Here is a 13,253-nt window from a genome sequence, read left to right on the forward strand (position 1 = left end):
TTTTGGCAGCAAGAATTCCACAGAAATGATGTTGTTGCTTGGTGCGTTCTCTCAGGAGGCACATGGCTTTAAGGTGCTTCATTCCTGGGAAGTGAAGTTGGTTGCTTAGTTCAGATGGAGTCAGCTAGGTTTCTCCACTCTGAAGTTACTGTTTTCCCCTATGGAATTATTAAGTATCTGTGGAGAGATATTTTGAGACTATGTAAATATTTTTGTTTCTCATTCAAACTTTTAGCCACTAGTTTTAACATCCTTGATGATTCTTGGTTGAAATAATTATTACTCTGATGGTCGCCCAGTGGTGATTTTATAATCCCATCATTCCTTCTATGGTAAGTAAGAGCTTTCTCTTCTTTACAAATAAGTTCAGCCTGACATCATGCTAGAACTCATACATGTCAAACATGGTAGTGTTACCATAAGTTATCTGGAAGATACTTGTTTTTAAGTTCATGCTTTGCAAAAGTATTCCACACTAAGGAAATGAAAGAATAGCCCTGCTTCACATATGATAGTCTATGCTCTGAGTTCCAAAGATAATGTTTTATTTCTGCCTGTATCCACCTGTTCTTGCCATTGTTTTTATCTTCCCTCCCTGTCCTGGGTTCTGTTTCTACTACAGAACTTTGCTTAGGGTCCAAATGACTTTTGCTTGCTTTGGGTTTGTTTGTTCAAAGTGCTGTAAAAATTATCAAAAGTTGTGGTAATGGCATCACTATCTGTAGATTTAGAAACATACCATGTCAGTATCTTTCACTTAACAATTAAATCAGTGTGATAAAAAAAACCTTAAATCTTAGGGCTGGGGAAAAGAGGTGACTCAGAAGGAGAGCTTTAGCATAAGCAGGGATCTTAGGTCTGTCAATGTCTCCTAGTTGGTAAGCCCTTCCCTCCTGGGGCTTGAAGCCATTTGCTGCCATGAGATGCACATTCTGCCACTGACCCCTCCCATTTTTCTGAATTCCTTCTGTAGGAGAAAACTGGTTATCTTTTTTTTCTTAAGGTTTTATTTATTCATGACACACACACACACACACACACACACACACAGAGAGAGAGAGAGAGAGAGAGAGGCAAAGACACAGGCAGAGGGAGAAGCAGGCTCCATGCGGGAACCTGATGTGGGACTCGATCCTGGGACTCTGGGATCGCACCTTGAGCTAAAGGCAGACACTCAACCGCTGAGCCACCCAGGCATCCCTAGTTTGGGTGATATTTCCTTTCAGGTGAAATTAAGGTTACATTGCAACGTGTTTCTTGATTCAGAAGGTTTAGAGCTGCAGGTCAGCATTTTAAGCCTCTGTTATTGTCTAGACCTCAGGAAACTTGGCTTTTCAAGCTCAAATTCTAGAGAAGTGTCAGTTTTTATTGGTTTTATTTCTTTAAATTTGAGGTTTCCTTCAGTTGCCAATCGTTGTGGCTGCTAGCAAATTTCCAAGAGTCATAAAGAAGTTTCTCAGATGGTAATTGCATGAGCTCAGGTATCTGAATCCCCTCTGACCACTGGATTTTCTTTCTGCAGGAAGACCTCCTGATGCAGTCAAGCAAAGAACATTTATGCACGGGCCTCCCTGAAGACTGTCTGAGGAGCAAAGGTATTTATTTTTCTCTAGTCTTTTCTTTTTCCACTTATTACACTCATTATTTTAGTTCACAGTTTCTGTTTTGCATTGGGATTGCAAGTCCCTGCCTTGCAAGATGGACTTAACTATAGAAAATCTTGCTATTACCCATTGACATACTTGAAGACACCTAATATTATCAAGCAGTGACTTAGGTTCTCTTGGGGTTTTTTGGTTTGGTTTGGTTTGGTTTGGTTTTGAGTAAACTATACCCCCAGTGTGGAGCTCGAACTCACGACCCTGAGATCAAGAGTCATGTGATCTTCCAATTGAGCCAGCCAGCTATCCCAAGGAGTGCCTTAGTTTTGACAATAATTTGCTTCCCCCTTCTATATAATGAATCCCTATTAGTGTGAAATCTTTTATTTGATTTTATTAAACTAAACTGCCTGTTTGGAAAGGTTAACATAGAAGGGGAGGAATTGACCCAGTCCAGTGCAGCACTGTGAAGTGCATCCTGTTTTTGTTCCCCTGGGCAGGGAAGGGAGAAAGCAGCATTCACTCCAGGTCACCTTGAGAATTGTCAAAGCAGGGCGGCCCCGGTGGCGTGGCACAGCAGCTTAGTGCCGCCTGCAGCCTCAGGTGTGATCCTGGAGACCCGGGATCGAGTCCCATGTCGAGCTCCCTGCATGGAGCCTGCTTCTCCCTCTGCCTGTGTCTCTGCCTCTCTTTCTCTCTGTGTCTCTCATGAATAAATAAATAAAATCTTTAAAAAAAAAACTGTCGAAGCAGTTTCAGTTCCATTACTTTGTTTTGCTTCTCAAAACAATAAATGGATACAGGCATCTGAGATACCACCTTTTGATTGATTGATTGATTGATTGATTGAGGAGGAAACTGACACCCAAAGAAAGAGAATGCTGAGCCAAGATTTTCTCAGGCTGAAAATAATTTTAGGTGGCTTTAGAGAGAATTATATGTATATATTATGTAATTAAGGTTAAAAATATAGAGTAATCAAAACTACAAAAAACAGAAAATAGAGCAAGTGTGTGTAACTATATGAGCATTTTGTTACTGTGATAAAACATCACAATTGACTCTGCTTCTTGGCAGCCTAGACAGAAAAGGAAGCACAAATTGTCCTTAAGAGAAAGGGCACTTGTCCCAGTTTATCACCCTGCTTCCTGCTGCTAGAGATTTCCTCTGTGGCTCAAAGACTTGACTGTCCAGTATAGATTAAAACTCTGAAGATGAGAAATGTCCTTTTGTACATGTCTCACTCAGTTCCTAGGACCTTACTTGGGACCATTTTAGCCCCTTTCCCCCAAAAAAATATTTTCTCAGCAAGGTTCCAGCATTGCTCTATTGAGTTTTTGGTATATTTTTACCCACATCTTAGCATAAAGTTTGGTTCTATTTGTTGAACTACGTTTCATATAACAACTGAACTGATGGGAGGCCTGGGTGGTTTAGCAGTTGAGCATCTGCGTTTGACTCCGGGCAGGATCCCAGGATCAAGTCCCACATTGGGCTCCCTGCATGGAGCCTGCTTCTCTCTCTCCCTGTGTCTCTGCCTCTCTCTCTCTGTCTCTCATGAATAAATAAATAAAATCTTAAAATGAAAAAACAAAACTGAAGTGACTGTTAAACAGGAGAATTAGGGGGTGCCTGGCTGGCTCAGTCGGTAAAGCATGTGACTCTTTATCTTGGGGTCATGAGTTTTTGAGCCCCATGTTGATCATAGAAATTAATAGAGAAAAAAGGAGGTATGTGGCTGGCTCAGTTGGTAGAGCATGCATTCTTGATCTTGGGTTTGTAGGTTTGAGCCCCATGTTGGGTGTAGAGATTACTTTAAAAAAATAGAATCTTTTAAAAAAAAAACACACAAACAAAAACAGGAGAATTAGTTATTTTCTATGAGGAAATCTGCCTTCTCAGACTTACTTTGTTACTGTTTACCTAAAAGTCTGGTCTACATTGGACATGGATAAGATGAGCTCTTCTTTTCAGAAGATATTTTTCAATATCTTCAGATAAACTACTTTGTGGCACTTTTCTTCCTATCCTAATACCATTCTTCTTTATTTTATTTTATTTTTTTTAAAGATTTATTTATTTATGATAGACATAGAGAGAGAGAGAGGCAGAGACACAGGAGGAGGGAGAAGCAGGCCCATGCCGGGAGCCTGACGTGGGACTCAATCCTGGGACTCCAGGATCGCGCCCTGGGCCAAAGGCAGACGCTAAACCGCTGAACCACCCAGGGATCCCCACCATTCTTCTATAATGACTTAAATTGGGAAAACGAATTACTTTTCTTGCCCAAAGCTGTGTGTGCACAGTTCTCAGTTTGAGATGGAGGAACTTGAAAACAGGAGCTCTACTAGAGTTTTTAGCAGCAGTGACCTAGTGCCTAACTGTGATATGTTCTTCCATTCAGTCTCCAAAGAGCCTTCCAGTGTGTCTCTTTGTTGCACACGAGGGAACAGGCTCCGCCCAACCAATCATACCAAGGCAGAAAGGAAGGTTCTATACAGGCAGGTTCTTGAAAGAATTGAACATATAAGCTGCTGCCCTGGATTTCAATTAAACAGATACACATGCTCTACTGTAGTCTGGCCAGCATCTCAGCTCGCTTTGCCAGGGTTAAGGTCAAGCATCTGGCAACCTTTTCATTTACTACAGAATTGAGAAGTAAGTAATGTTTCTTGGAAACAGTTTTACACTCTCTCTGGGGGCCCCAGCTGCAGAATTTTCACTCTGCCCCAGATCCTGGCCCTGCACATATTAGATGTAGATCTTCCTGATAAAAACTAGTAAGTCCTTCCTACCTTTAAGTATCTGCTCTGTTGAATGCTGCACAAATTGCTTATATAGTTTTATTTATATTCAGTTTTGCTTATTCTAAATGGAGGCACCTGGAAGGTCCAGTGCCGTGTGATAATTTATAAATTTCCCGAGGAATGAATTTGGCTCCCCTGTGCTGAGGTGTTCAGCAAGTGAACCTAAGGCTACCACACTCTCCCTTTGATGTGTTGTTTTGCCTTCTCTAAATAAATGTCCTAGTCATAGTACTTCCAAGTTAGCATAATATGCAGATTTTTTTTTTTTTTTTTTTAGTATGCAGAATTTTAAGGTTCTTTACAGTCCTTTCTGCTGTGGCTCAATTAGGTGAAATTAGAACAAGCTCAACACTTTTTTTTTTTTTAAACATAGTTTATTGGGATCCCTGGGTGGCGCAGCGGTTTGGCGCCTGCCTTTGGCCCAGGGCGCGATCCTGGAGACCCGGGATCAAATCCCACATCGGGCTCCCGGTGCGTGGAGCCTGCTTCTCCCTCTGCCTGTGTCTCTGCCCTTCTCTCTCTCTCTCCGTGTGTGACTATCATAAATAAATAAAAATTTAAAAAAAAAATAAATAAACATAGTTTATTTATTCATGAGAGACACAGAGAGAGGCAGAGACATAGGCAGAGAGAGAAGCAGACTCCCTGAAGGGAGCCCGTTGCAAGACTCGATCCCGGGACCCAGGGATCATGCCCTGAGCCAAAGGCTCAGGTGCCCCAAGCTTAACACTTTAAAAGGACATTTGTGGGGATGCCTGGGTGGCTTAGCGGTTGGGCGTCTGCCTTCTGCTCAGGGTGTGATCCTGGGATCCGAGATTGAGTTTCACATCGGGCTCCCTACAAAGAGCCTGCTTCTCCCTCTGCCTATGTCTCTGCCTCTCTCTCTGTGTCTCTTATGAATGAATGAATGATTGAATAAATAAATAGATAAATAAGTCTTTAAAAATAAAAAAAATTAAAAGGACATTTGTGTTAATGAAAAGTCATCTTTAATTGGTGGGATGCTATTTCACAGATCGTTCCTTATTTCTCTATTGCTGAGGGCAGATCCATGAGAATTGGGCATGGGGGAGCAGTGTTGGGTATTGGTTGAGGGGCCATTTCACAAAGGGAGTATGTCCTCCCGTCAGGCACTGACTGCTGTCTCTCCCTTTCTGCTGCTGTGGCTTTTTCGCCATAATTCTGTTTAATATTTTATATTAAAGTTTTTTTGTTTGTTTTTATTGTATTTTTTTCCCCAAGAGTTCCTTGTAACTGGCTTGGTTTAGGAAGGTTGTGACTTAATTCCCACAGTAGCAATCTCCATGAAGGCTTATTTGGGAATTCTCTGAAGTAGGAGAGTCACAAGAAATCGGAAGAGCATTTGAGGGAATACATTTTGATGGAGAGGTGAAAGAGTCAAGGAGAGAAAAAAAATATATAAGTTTGGGAACTATATAGTTTGAATTATTTGAAAGAATTAAAGTTGAAATGATCTTTTAAAACCCTGTATGTCTGTCATGTGAATAAATTAAGCATTATAGGTAGATGGAATGAACCCCATTAATAAACTCCTTATGCTTTGTATGCATCTAGACTCTTGCAGTTTATTGATTTTTAAATATATATATAACTTGGAAAGAATATTTCTTGTTTATATTCCCTATTTACGTCATTTTCCTCCTACAGTTCACATTTTAGGGGGAAAAAGTTGAATTATCAGCCAGTACCACACCCATTTAATGGACAATGTGAAAGCAGTGTAGACATTTTGGGAACTGAATTTTTTTTTTTTTTTTTTACTTCTCTTAAATTAAGGTATAACTTAACTACACTAAAATTCACGCTTTTGGGGCAGCCCAGGTGGCCCAGCGGTTTAGCACCACCTTCAGCCCAGAGCGTGATCCTGGAGATCAGGATCGAGTCCCACGTCAGGCTCCCTGCATGGAGACTGCTTCTCCCTCTGCCTGTGTCTCTGCCTCTCTCACTCTGTGTCTCTCATGAATAAATAAATAAAATCTCTTAAAAATAATAAAATAATAAAATAAAATTCACGCTTTTTTGTGTCTGTACAGCCGTGTGAGTTTCAGCAAACACAGTTGTGTAACTTCACCACAGTCAAGATACAGAACATTTCCATCACTCCAGTGATTTCTTACAGGCTTCTTTTATGGTGCATCCCTCTTGACAGCCTCGGCTATTAGCAGCCACCAATCTTTTTTCTGTCCCTATAGTTTACTTTTTCCAAAATGTCCTATAAATGTAATCATAGAGAAGAAGGCTTTGAGTCTATGCTTCTTTCATTTAGCATAGAATTTAAGATTCATCCATACAGCTGTGTGTATCAGTACTTCATTGCTTCTTATTGCTGAAGAATATTCTGTTGTCTGGTTGTATCATAGCTTGTTTATTTCCCATTTGAGGGAAATTGGAGTTTCCAGTTTTGGCAATTATGAATAAAGCTGCATTGAACACTTGTGTACAAGTTTTTTTTGTGTGTGTGTGTGTACAAGTTTTAACATGAACATGAATTATGATTTCACCTGGGCGAATACCCAGGCATGACACTGCTGGATCATTTGGAAAATGTGTTTATAAGTTTTCTAGAGTGGTTGTACCCTTTGGGATTCCTACCAGCAATATACGAGCTCCAGCTAAGGAATTGAATCTTTTTTCATTGTTAATGTTAATTCATTTGTAATTTGGAAAGCCAAATGTTCAGTGGTCAGGGAAGCTAAGGAGGTGACAATAGCTTGTAGGGTTGTCTGATGTTGTCCTACCTGTAGGTAGCCTTTGTGAGCCTCCACACAGGAGAGCTTCCTTTTATAAGACACTACCATATTGCTAACCCATAGCACATTTTTCTGAGGACAAGATGTAGGATATGCCAAAATTGATGTCATACTTAGTGTCTGTAGTCTGTCTACTTAAAATTTTGATCCAGGAAAGGTTTTGACAGAAATGCTATTAAAACCATGGCAGCCTCCAGCTGTCTGTCCCCAGGTATGGTTATATGGAAATAACACCAAAAAAAGGTCTTTAAGTTTTCTGATGTTACTTGTATTATAATTGTAGTGTAAGCACTTTTAAAAAAATAATTCTGTTGAGATGTTATTTACATACTATAAAATTCACCCATTTAAAGTATACAGTTCAGTGGTATTCTTCTATACTTAACAGACACAACCATAACCCTAATTTAATTTTCATCACTTCCTATAGAAACCTTGTTTATACCCATTAGCACTCATTCTTCCTGCCCTGTTCTTCCTTACCGTCAACCTCTTCCAGCCATCTGGCGTTGTCTCTATAGGTTTGCCTATTCTGGACATTTTATATAAATGCGACCTGGTCTTTTATGACTGTTTTCACTTGGCATAAAGATTTTTAAGGTGGGCACCTGGGTGGCTCAGTGGTTGAACGTCTGCCTTTGGCTCAGGTCATGATCCTGGGGTCCTGGGATCGAGTACCGCATCAGGTTCCCTGCAGGGGGATTTAAAAATTTAAATCTTTAAAAAAAATTCTTTAAGGTTTATCCATGATCTAGCATATATAAGTGCTTCATTCTTGTTTTATGACTGAATAATGCCCCATTGTATCCATTTATCTGATGAACATTTGGGTTATTTCCACTTTTTGGCTATTATGAATAATGTTACTGGCAGCATTCATGTATAGGTTTTGTGTGGTTATGAATTTTTAGTTCTCTTTTAAGATTTTTTATTTAGGGATGCCTGGGGGGCTCAGTGGTTGAGCATCTGCCTTTGGCTCAGGACGTGATCCCCGAGTCCCAGGATCAAGTCCCACATAGGGCTTCCTGCATGGAGCCTGCTTCTCCCTCTGCCTATGTCTCTGCCTCTCTCTCTCTCTCTCTCTTTCTCTCTCTCTCTCTCTCTCTCTCTCTCTCTCTGTGTGTGTCTCTCATGAATGAATGAACGAATAAACAAGTATTTTGTATTTATTCATTTGAGAGAGAGTGTGTACATGAATATGAGAACCTGAGCAAGGAGAGGGTCAGGGGAGAGGGAGAAGCAGACTCCCCACTGAGCAGGGACCCCTGACTCAGGGCATGATCCCAGGACCCTGGGATCGTGACCTGAGCTGAAGGCAGGCACTCAACCGACTTAGCCACTCAGGTGCCCCAAGTTTTAGTTCTCTTGAGTAGTTACCTAGTAGAATTGGTGGGGTATATGGAAACTGTGTTCAACATTTTAAGGAATTGCCAAACTTTTCCAGTCCCATCAGCAACAGATGAAGGTTCCAGTTTCTCTGCATTCTGTCCAACACTTGTTATTTTCTATTTTATCTTTTGATTTATAGCCATTTTAAAAGGTATGGAGTGGTATTGTGTTTTTTTCATTTCTCTAATGACTAATAATGTTGAACATCTTTCTGTGTGCTTATTGACCATTCATATATTTTTGGGACAATGTCGATTCAAATCATTTGCTTTTTTTTTTAACTTTTCAAAAAGTTAATAATTTCTTTTTAGAATGGTTTTGGATTTACAGAGAAATTGAGCAGATACTACACAATTTCCATTAACTACCCTCCTACCCCCAACATGGACAATTTCTTCTATTGTTAATGTATTAGTAAGTGCATTTGCTGTAGTTAATGAACCAATATTGATATATTAATATTAACTGAAGTTTATTCACATTTCCTTAGTTTTTACCTAATATCCTTTTCCTATTTTGGAATCCCATCCAGGATACCTTATTGCATTTAGTGCTCATGTCTCCTTAGTCTCTTCTTGGGTGCAACAATTTGTCACACTTTGCTTGTTTTGGGGAGACCTTGAGAATTTTGAGGTCTACTGGTCAGATATATTGTAGAATGGCTCTCCATTGGGATTTGTCATCATAAGACTATGGCTGTGGAGGACGGAAATCACAGGTAAAGTGCCCCTTTCATCATATCATATAAAGGGTACATACTGTAAACATGAAGTAGTGTTTGTCAGGGTTCTCCACTGTTAGGTTATGTCCCTCACCCCATTTCTTTTTTAAAAAATTTTTTTTTAATTTTTACTTATTTATGATAGTCACACACAGAGAGAGAGAGAGAGAGAGGCAGAGACACAGGCAGAGGGAGAAGCAGGCTCCATGCACCGGGAGCCCGACGTGGGATTCGATCCCGGGTCTCCAGGATCGCGCCCTGAGCCAAAGGCAGGCGCCAAACCGCTGCGCCACCCAGGGATCCCCCTCACCCCATTTCTATACTGTCCTCTTTGGAAGGAAGTCACTATGTCCAGCCTGCACCTAACAAATGGGGAGTTATGCTCCCTCTGCCGTTTTTATTATTGAGTTGTAAGAATTCTTTATGTATTCCAAACACAGATCCTTTATCAGATAGATGATTTGCAATTATTTTCTCCCCATCAGTGGGTTGCCTTTTCATTTCTTGGTTGTCCTTTGAAGCACAAAAAGTTTTATTATTTTTTAAAAAGATTTTGTTTATTCATGAGAGACACAGAGAGAGGGAGAGAGAGAGGCAGAGACATAGGCAGAGGGAGAAGCCAGGCTCCCTTCAAAAAGCCCGGTGCGGGACTCCATCTCGGATCCCCGGATCAGGACCTGAGTCGAAGGCAGACACTAACTGCTGAGCCATCCAGGCATCCCTATTTTTTTGTTGTTGTTTTTTTGAAGAGTACGTGTATGTGTGAGTGGGGCGGGGGGGGGGGGTGGAGCAGAGGGAGAGTGGCAGACAGAATCCTAAGCAGCCTTCATGCCCAACACGGGGCTCCATCTCAAGACCTTGAGATCATGACCTGAGCCGAAATCAAGAGTCAAACACTTAACCAACTGAGCCATTCAAGGCTCCCCAAGATTTTAGTTTTGATGAAGTGCAACTTACCAGTCTTCTTGTTACTCTTTTTAGCACTGTGTTTCAATATCTTAGCTACGAAATCATTACCAAAATCATGAAGATTTACTCTTGTGTTTTCTTCTAAGAGTTTTATAGTTTCAGCTCTTACATTCAGTTATCTGATCTGCTTTTAATATTTTGTGTGTGTGATGTGAGACAGAGTCCAAATATATTTATTTACATGTGGATATCCAGTTGTCCCAGTACCATTAGTTGAAAAGCTGTTCTTCTTGGTCCCTTTGTCAAAAATCGGTTGACTAACTATAAATGTCAGAGTTTCTTTATGGATTCTCAGTTCTAATTCCCTTGCTCTTTATTAAATCTATCCTTTGCCAGTGCCACACTGCCTATATTACTGCAACTTTGTTTTTGAAATCAAAAAGTGTGAATCTACCATCTTTGTTCTTTTTCAAGATCATTTTGGCTGTTACATGTCCCTTGCATCTTCATTTGAGTTTTAGGATTAGTTTGTCAGTTTCTGCAAATATAAGCACTCTTTAAACAGTTATTATAAAACAACAAATCTACGGCCTTCAGCTGAAGTCATGAAATGCCTGTACTTCTGAAAATGGGCCTGTACTTCACAGAGTATGTTATGTGTTCCACCCTCTAGGATACCTAAATACCTTTTTTTTTAATATATCACATTTTCTTTATCCATTCATTCATCAGTGGATACTTAGGGTTGTTTCCATGTCTCACCCTCTGTAAATAATGCTACAGTGAACATGACAGTGCAGATAATCTTTTCAGAATAGTGATTTCATTTCCTTTAGATATATACCCAGAAGTGGAGTTGCTAGATGGAGTAAACCTAATACTTTGAACAACTTCCCTAACTTTCTCATTCTTCATTCAGACAGTATCTCTTATGTACCTGCTATGTGCCAAGGTCAGTGCTCCAGTCTCACAGAGGTGATATATTAAACAAATAACTGAGAAACACTATCACAGGGGTTTTGCTAGAGATATTTGTGCAAGGGAGTAGGAACCCAAGGGAGTGGCTAACCCTAACCAAATGTGGACTCTGGCACTTCTAAGAGCTCTACATGTATTAACTCGTCTTTATAAGTTCTGCAAAGTGGGTATCATCTTTCTCCCCATATTACAGAGGAGGACTGGGTCAGTGTTCCATAGCCTTTAGAATGCTTCCTAATAAACGTAATTGCCTCAAACTTTCCTTTAAAATTCTTTGAGATTTCAAAGTCAGTGTACACAACCTGTTTCCCACCCAGCCTTTGGCATTCCACCACCTAGGAGATAAATGACTATTCCCCTGCCTCCTCCCCTAAGATTCTCAGCTAAGTTGAAAAACTGGTGTTCTTCCAGCAGGTAAAGACTCTGGGGTAGAATAACTTGCACAGTCAACTGTTTGGGGATGGGTGAAGAATTTTGAAGTTTTCCGAGCAGATAAAATGAAGGATTCAACTAGGATGGTGCTGCAATAGAATGGAAAGGGCCAGAATTTACAGGAATGGCTTAATGAATGCCATAACGTACAGTGAAAAGATTCACTAAACCATTTGGGTTAAATGCGCTTAGAAATTTGTGAATGGGATAGAATTGTCTGCTATGATGTGGAAAGTAAGCTAATTTCAAAAAGATATGTACTGTGTGGGGCATTAGGATTTCGAGGCTGCCTTATGTCAATAATTGAAATCTGTGCAAGCTTGTGGAATCCAGTACACATTGATCCATCTAGTATTTGTTGACTCTAGATATTTTTAAACACTGTGTCCTATCCTAGCATAGTTATTAAGTTTATCATTTTAACTGTTCTCAGGTCCAGTAAGATAAGAAAGAAAGCAGAGCAAAGGAAAAGCACTTTTTCTTTAAATGGCAGGCACTGTACCAGGTGGTGTCTTACATATATTATTTAATTTAATCCTCAAAGTAGCACTGAGGTAAGTGTACTTCATACCCTCTTTTTCAAAGGCGGAAACTGAAACTTACTCAGAGAGGTAAGTGCTATCACAGAGCCCACCTGCCTTCAGCGTTGCCATTCTTTTCTCTCAGAATTGCTGCTCTTAGTACCAGTTGAGACATGGGTAGAGAAGCTCTAAGAAAACACTATTGATAGCATTGGTTGAGTGCTATTTTGTACTGGGTTTTATGCTGGGCAGTATGGAAGGAGAAAGATCAAGACAATCATGATCCTTACCCTCATGGAATTTATATTCTAGTGAGTATTAGATGTTTAGGTTGATTTACATTTAGCTTTATCTGTTTAATGCAGGTATTTTGTTACATGTGTGTAGGCATCTAAATATACATATACACATATGCATATATATAGCTTGGTGTTTTCCAAAAAGAGCAAGGATAAAAATATTTTCTGTAGATTAACAAGTTTAGGGAGCTTCTTTATACTTCATCTTTTACCTAGGATTTCAAGAGACACTGTACAGTAAAACTTATTTATGAATTGCATTTACATTCTGCTTAAAAAGATTTTTTGTTTTTTAATGTTTCATAGTAGAAAATTTAAATTTATTAAAAAGTAGAAAGTGTACTAAACCTACATATATCTGTCACTCAGCTTCATAATTATTAGCTTATGGCTGGTCTTTTAGGGAAATAGTTACTACAAGTAATTTGTTTCAAAACTAATATTCACCGTACACATTTATCTCTTTTGTATAGGTTTTGTGTAAAATTGTTCTTTTTAAAGCGATAACTTATTTATGACTAACTTATAAGGGTTGTATTGTGGATCTGTTTTATTAATGTTTTAGAATGGAAGCTTCTTAAGACTCTGCATTACATGTATATCTCCATATTCAATTGTCCAGTTAAGTACATTTAAATAGGTAACACTTAAAGAAAGGCAGTTGTTCAAAATTAGCTGTTTGTACCAACTACATTTTAGTACAGAGGTATCATGTTTTGCATAAAAGAACAAAACCAATGGTACAGTGCACTAACTTTTAAGTTGCAATTCGCTTTTTGAGTTGGCTCTTTTTTGTTGCTGTTCGTCACGTGATTAAATTCATTA

At 39.5% G+C, this 13,253-nt stretch overlaps 1 protein-coding gene across 8 annotated transcripts in view; it reads left to right on the plus strand.

Annotated features, from left to right (window-relative positions):
- Positions 1-13,253, plus strand: part of PRR14L (proline rich 14 like) — a 56,295-nt gene that overhangs the window by 21,513 nt on the left and 21,529 nt on the right. For 7 of the 8 annotated variants that reach the window (XM_055322176.1, XM_055322175.1, XM_055322183.1 and 4 more), the window contains one exon: positions 1,523-1,595. In XM_055322176.1, the coding sequence (XP_055178151.1) occupies positions 1,523-1,595 (73 nt within the window). Of the gene's footprint in view, positions 1-258; positions 333-1,522; positions 1,596-13,253 lie in introns of those variants that run through there. The other variant, XM_055322181.1, reaches the window with a different exon arrangement.

This window comes from Nyctereutes procyonoides, unplaced genomic scaffold (genome assembly GCF_905146905.1).
Source record: "Nyctereutes procyonoides isolate TBG_1078 unplaced genomic scaffold, NYPRO_anot_genome, whole genome shotgun sequence".
NCBI lineage: Eukaryota > Metazoa > Chordata > Mammalia > Carnivora > Canidae > Nyctereutes > Nyctereutes procyonoides.